This window comes from Artibeus jamaicensis, unplaced genomic scaffold (genome assembly GCF_021234435.1).
Source record: "Artibeus jamaicensis isolate MK-2021 breed Jamaican fruit bat unplaced genomic scaffold, CSHL_Jam_final contig_2377, whole genome shotgun sequence".
Classification (NCBI taxonomy): Eukaryota; Metazoa; Chordata; class Mammalia; order Chiroptera; family Phyllostomidae; genus Artibeus; species Artibeus jamaicensis.
The window spans coordinates 11,428-17,227 of record NW_026521496.1 but is presented as its reverse complement, the minus strand read 5'-3'; the positions used below and the strand labels follow the sequence as shown (position 1 = coordinate 17,227).

At 56.1% G+C, this 5,800-nt stretch overlaps 1 protein-coding gene across 1 annotated transcript; it reads left to right on the top strand.

Moving 5' to 3' along the window:
• Positions 1-282: 282 nt before the first annotated feature.
• LOC128626915 (uncharacterized protein CXorf49 homolog) lies at positions 283-3,805 on the top strand (the record flags this gene model as incomplete). The annotated part of the gene is made up of 5 exons (XM_053662308.1): positions 283-656; positions 751-1,492; positions 2,042-2,198; positions 2,779-2,996; positions 3,706-3,805. Coding segments are annotated over exons 1-5 (1,591 nt in total), but the record flags the coding sequence as incomplete, so codon positions are not given.
• Positions 3,806-5,800: the final 1,995 nt, after the last annotated feature.

Below are 5,800 nucleotides of genomic sequence, written 5' to 3'. Positions count from 1 at the left end.
ACCCTCCAGGTTATTGGCCAGGGCTTCAACAGGCCTGCATACAAGGGATGTGCTGATTGGGGCTGGGCGGGGGGGGGGCGGCCAATGAGCCTGCCGCGTCCTGGTGCCAAAGGCGCCTGGAAGTTGCGCATTGTTGCAGTCTGAGTGAGTTGTCTGCGGTGCCAGACCCAGGGTTTCTGCAGAAGTTTTGGTGCTCCTGCTGCCTCCCGGCACTCTCCTGCCAAAGCCACCTTGCCCAGGGTAATTGTCTCGGCAGAAGCTAGACTTTTGGGGCTTAGCAACATGAGCTCCCTCGACGAGGACCAGGCCTCTGTTTCAAGGGTGGAGTTCCACCCAGAGAGAGGTCAGCAGGCCCGCACACTAGGCTTTGCTTTGGGGTCAGGGCAGAAGCCAGAAGGCAAAGGTGAGGGCCAGGGCCCGTTCCCAGACCCCGAGGGCTTTGTGCGGAACCAGCATGTGAGTGAAGTGGCAGGGCAGGTGGCCCAGGGCTGTGAAGGTAGACCTGCCTCTGGGGCCGCCTTTGAGGGGGCCACTCCAGCCCCCTTTGGCAACAGGGTTGCAGTGGCCATCCCGCAGTGGCTGACCAAGCGAGATGCCTGGGGTTTCTGCAGTAGCCCCTTCCCAGAGAGCAGCAACAGACAAGTGTCCGCTGTGTGGTTGGACCCAGAGCCGGGTCCCAGGGATAGAGGCGCAGGGGCCCATGGCTGGGTGGGATCGCAGGTATCCCCCCGGCGTCTCGTTCTACTTCAGGGGGCCTGAAGGAGGCGGTACCAGGGGAAGCCCTAAGCAAGGGGTGAGGTATAGGTCAAATGCCAGTGTGGGTCGCCAGCGTGCCTTTGAGGAAGGCCTGGACAGCTTGCCTTGGTCTGAGTCCGAGTCATCAGATGAGTTCAGTGAGAGGCAGCTGAGGAGGGTGAGCACTTGTCAGATAGGAGGAGGCTGGGCCAAACACAAAAGCCTCAATGACACAGGCAGTCTCTGGAGAAGCCCTGTCAGGGAGGAGTTCCTTCCCATGCCAGGGCCTTGCCTGTCCTTCAGGTGCCGAGAGGCAGGACAGGCTGGTAGGGATCCGGAAGTGTCCTCTAAGGAAGCACACAGTGATTCCTGGGGAAAGCGGGGGAGCAGGCCCAGCTACCTGCCCTTAGTTGCTGCTGCAGGTGGGCTGCCCAAGGCCACTCCTAGATGGAAAGTGGCCCAGGAGAAGAGGTCCCTGGAGGGGGCCTCAGAAGTTGTCCGGGAGGGTTTCTTTCATTTGCGGGGCCAGAGGAGAGGTTCAGGAGCTCCCCAGGATGCAGCCACCCTCTCTCGGATTTCTGCTGTTCCACTCTTGGGGACAGGCACCAGTCATGCCTTGACCCCTTTTGGAACCAAAGAGTCCAAGCCCACTGGCACTGGGCAGGAGTCTGTGGCCCAGAGGAACAGTGGGTCAGAGCCAGTGGTGGGAGAAGGAGATGACAAGGAGCCGAGCAGAGAACCATTCCCAGAGAGTGAAGTGAGTATGAGGCCATGCTTCTCCCTGCTCCCCACCCTTCTGCCCAGCCCTGCCTCCCTGCCTCTGCTCCCTCTGTGTGTCACTCAGTGTTGTCATTCGTTTCAGCAGGGCAGTCTGTAGGACACCACTCTGTGTGTGCTGGGCAACCTACTGCACGATGGGCAAGTTTCCCAGCCTCCTCCACCAGAGAGGGGCTGGATGGAAGGGAAGGCTGGGGCAGGTGATTTGAAGGGGACCCCTGCAAAACTTGGGAAACAAAGCTCTAATGTTTAGGCCCATCAGCTGCCTGACTCCTTCTTCATAGGTGCTCCTGTGCCTCCCTTGCAGGGGGCCTGGGCTTTCTGTGCACCCCACAGTTTTCTGCAACTCAGCTCTGCCTCCTAGCCCAGGGCTGCCTGAGGGAGGACATGCTGAGGAGATCAGTCTCAGAACTGCCTTCCCTCTTCCCTGCCCCACCCCAGCGCCTACACACACATGAGTGATCAGAAACCCATCCTCACCCACGCACACACATGCTGATTTCATATCAATGGGGACTTTTCGTTTTAGTCCCTGCCACATGGGCAGAGTACATCGTATCCTTGTGGGCATGGTGGAGAATGTGACAGAGGTGCTGTGAAGAACAGACACACCCAGGATACAGCAAACCTGGAGCCCCTGGCCCTGAGTGAAGAACAAGTTCTGGCCAGTGGGCCTGCACCTTCCAGTGAGTCCTGTGGGTTTGCTGGGAGTGGAGGGGACAGAGGACCAGGAGGGAGACCACTGACTCTCCTTCTGGCTCTGGCTCTGGCTCTGGTTCTGGCTCTGCCAGAGTCTCAGCCTTCCCCCTGCCTCCCTCTCTCCCTGGCCAGAAATTTCTCCCACAGGAAATAGGGTGTCAGCAGAGCTGGAGCCAAGTGTCCTCATCTCCTGCATGAGGTTTATGTGCACGGGTCATTTGTGGCAGTGTTGCAAACTGCAACTCCAGACCTAGAGTTTCAGCAGAAGAGGGCCTTCTCTGACAAGCCCTGTTGAGCCACAGGGCTTGTGTCCCAGGGGCTGGTTTGACTGCAGCTCTGCAAGCATCTAACCCAGAGCCACACACACTTTCGGGGACCACAGCGCTGGGTGGGCTGCCCCTGGGACACAGGGCAGGGGGACCCAGAGAGGAGGGCAGAGGTGCTGGGCAGAGCAGGGGCACCTTGCCGCCAGCAGAGGGTGGTGCTGCCTCACGTTAGAACCCCCTAAGCCCCTCCTTCCTCCCTGGGAGCTGTGGAAGCTGGATTTTGTGTTCTTTCCCCCCTCAGGTGACCTGGAACCTCCTGAGGAACTCCCAAGACCTGAAAGGCTGCAGCAGCCACAGCCACAGCCACAGCAACCATCTGGAGCAGAGGCTTGTCCTCAGCTAATGCTCTCTCTGGCTCCTAGAAATGCAGCCAAAGTAAAAGATTTGATCTGTGTCTTGGTTAAGGAGATCTGTTCCCAACTCTACATCTCACCACCACCACCATGCACGTCCTGGAGGGCAAGTGCCTCCTTGCCCACTGAGGAGCCCTGGCAGGTCTTGTCCCCTAGGTGGGGGCAGGGGTAGTCCAGGGAAGTGGAGGCCTGAGTATGCTAACCATTTCTCTTTCTCTGGTGTCTGTTGACTAGTGCGAAGAGCTACAGAGAGAAATACTCGCCCTGAGACAGCAAGTTGGTATGAGGAGCCTGTTGCCTTTGCCTGGGTCAGGGCCATGGGGAGGGTGAGGGATGCAGGTCCCAGGGACCAACATTCCTGTGGGGAGGCGAACCCAGCCGCTTGGACCTGGAGCCCTTTGTGCATGTGCAGCCAGTTCTCTGGACAAAGAGGGAAGTGTGGTTTGAAATGCAAGCACACTGTGCCAGCCACAACCAGCCCCAGAGCTCTCCTTCCCTAGGATGTTTAGAGACGCTGCCTCTCTGATGTTCCCTTCGGTACTGCTTGGTATGGCCTCTGTGGGTCTTGTTTGTCTGACAAGTTCTGAGTGGTTCTCATATGCCGCAAAGCTTGAGCACTCCTGGGCACATGTTGTTCTCCTTGGAAAACATGTTCACCTTGCATTCAGGTGGTGGGGGAGTGAGTTACGCCCACTGCAGGGTAGGGTTGTGAGGGGGTCTCAAGTTGTAGGGAGAGGTGCCTTGTCCCAGGGACAAGGGGGATGGGCTTCAGTATCACTCTCTCGGGAATGACTGCTTATGCCTCTCTGTTTCAGCGACCATGCAGGCCCTGGCTGACAAGCTCCAGAAACTTTGATGTGAGTATTACACACACCATCCACCCCTTCGCCAAAGTCGTGGCTGCTGAAGAGTGCTGTGAGCTGACCCTGGGTGGATGTTCCTCCCTGACTCTGCTCTGTTTGACAGGTGGAACCTAGCACCTTCATGCAAGAACAGCAGTTGGTGCCCTTGTACCCCTTGAGCTGTGGCCAAGCTGGATCCCTTCTGTTCCATTTCACACAGGACTTCCTTGCTCCCATTATTTCTTTTTTACTTCCCCCCCCAACCCCCGTTTGTGAACAATTTACATTAAAGTTTTTCTGAAATTCTGTGGTCTCTGTTTGGGGTGGAGGGTGTGGACGTGGGATTTGGGGCTGGGAGGGCCTGGAGCTTCTCCATCTCCGAGCTTCTTGCAGAGCAGTAGGCCTGGCATTCTGTGGTGGGCTTTTGGCATGCAAGGTTTCCGGGCCAGCATGTGATAGGAGCCCTGCAGTCAGGCCACCTGATACCTTGGTTCTGTTCTCAGGGTGGCTCTGCCTGGCCACATTGGCATTTCTTCCCTTGTTTGTCACTGAGTTTTCCCTCACCTTCAGGAACTCATGGCCCCCTTCCAGAGTCCATTCCCTCTACTCAGCGGTCATCTGTTGTTACTGGGTGTTTCATCTGCCCTACATTGCTGTCTGAACATCCACGATCTCCCACATGGCTTTCCACAGTGGCCTTGCCTGAACCTATATTTCAACAGGTGTAAAAGTGCCCAGTTGAGCTCCTCTGCCCACTTCCCAGGACCTGTCTCTGTGGAGTCCTTCCCTCCCTCTGGGGCCCCTGTGCACATGGACACCTCAGCCAGGCACCTGTGGGTTGTTTTCCTACCTTTAGCGGTCACCTTTGAGCCTCAGCTATGAGTCCTATCATTTCCTTTCTTGGACTCACTGGATGGGTGGGGGCAGAAACCACAGACCAGGGACTTCTAGACCAAAGGGGAAGGTTCAAGGGTCATGGAGAAGAAAGGTGCAAATTGGCCTCCCACCAAAGGTCAGGGAATCAGTCTGTTGTGCTGGGTGGTGGCCATGTTCCAGAAGGAGCATTCACATCCTTCAGTATCACTCTCCATCTCAGCCAATGCTCCTCCCAGCCAATGCTCCTCCTGTAGCCTAGTCACCTCTACACCCTCCAGTGGAAAGTGGCCAGCCAGTGTCGATGGTGATGGCACTTTGGAAGTCTTGCTGTTGTTGAAAGGTGTCTTTCAAATCATGTTTGTCTTGCCTGTGACGCAGGTTTTCATGGCAATGGTAGTTCTGAGCCCCAGGTCAGTCTCCTGCACTCCCTCCTTAGGCCACACAAGGTTGAGTGTGACTCTGTGTTCAATTTCCCCTTCACTGACAGCTGGGAATTGGTTCTTTCCTTCAGCCTGCACCCAGAGCTGTGTGGGCCTGGGACTCAGGACACACTTATATTTCAGAGGTTTGGGGGTTGGTTCTGCCAGACTCCATTCCCAACAGACTGGTGTTTAATATGCGAACAGAGGACCATAGTGCCTAGAACACTCAAGGTAGGGTGTGGGTGTGTTTGCTTGTGTGTGAGTCTATGAGTGAATAAAACTAGCCAGGTCTAATGTTCCTTGAGGAGAAACATGTGGATAGGAAGTAAGTCAAGATCCTTAACACATGAAGGGAGCAAAAGCAAGGGTGGGATCTAGTTTTATCAAGGGGCAGTGTTACATCGTCAACACATTGTAGGCGGGGAGTATACAGAAGTCATGCCTTGTACAGGAAGGGTGTCCAGAATATGAAAATGTCAGAGTGGCTGTAGGTGGCTGTGAATGGTACTGTTTGGACCTGTGATGTCTGGCCACTCCTGGTCAGGGAGAATGGGGAGGTGGCCACCTCACACCAGAGAACAAACCTCATCCCAAAGGCAGGGAGCTCACGTAGGAGACCGCCCTCACATGGACAAAAGGACACAGGCAGCATGGGTTCAGTGAAGAAGCAAAATACAGTGACTACACCTGGGCATTTGGGCACCATCAGTTCCACCACCCTCCACATTCTCACCCTGTCTCTCACCTGTGCCCTGTGCATAAGCTGAGGT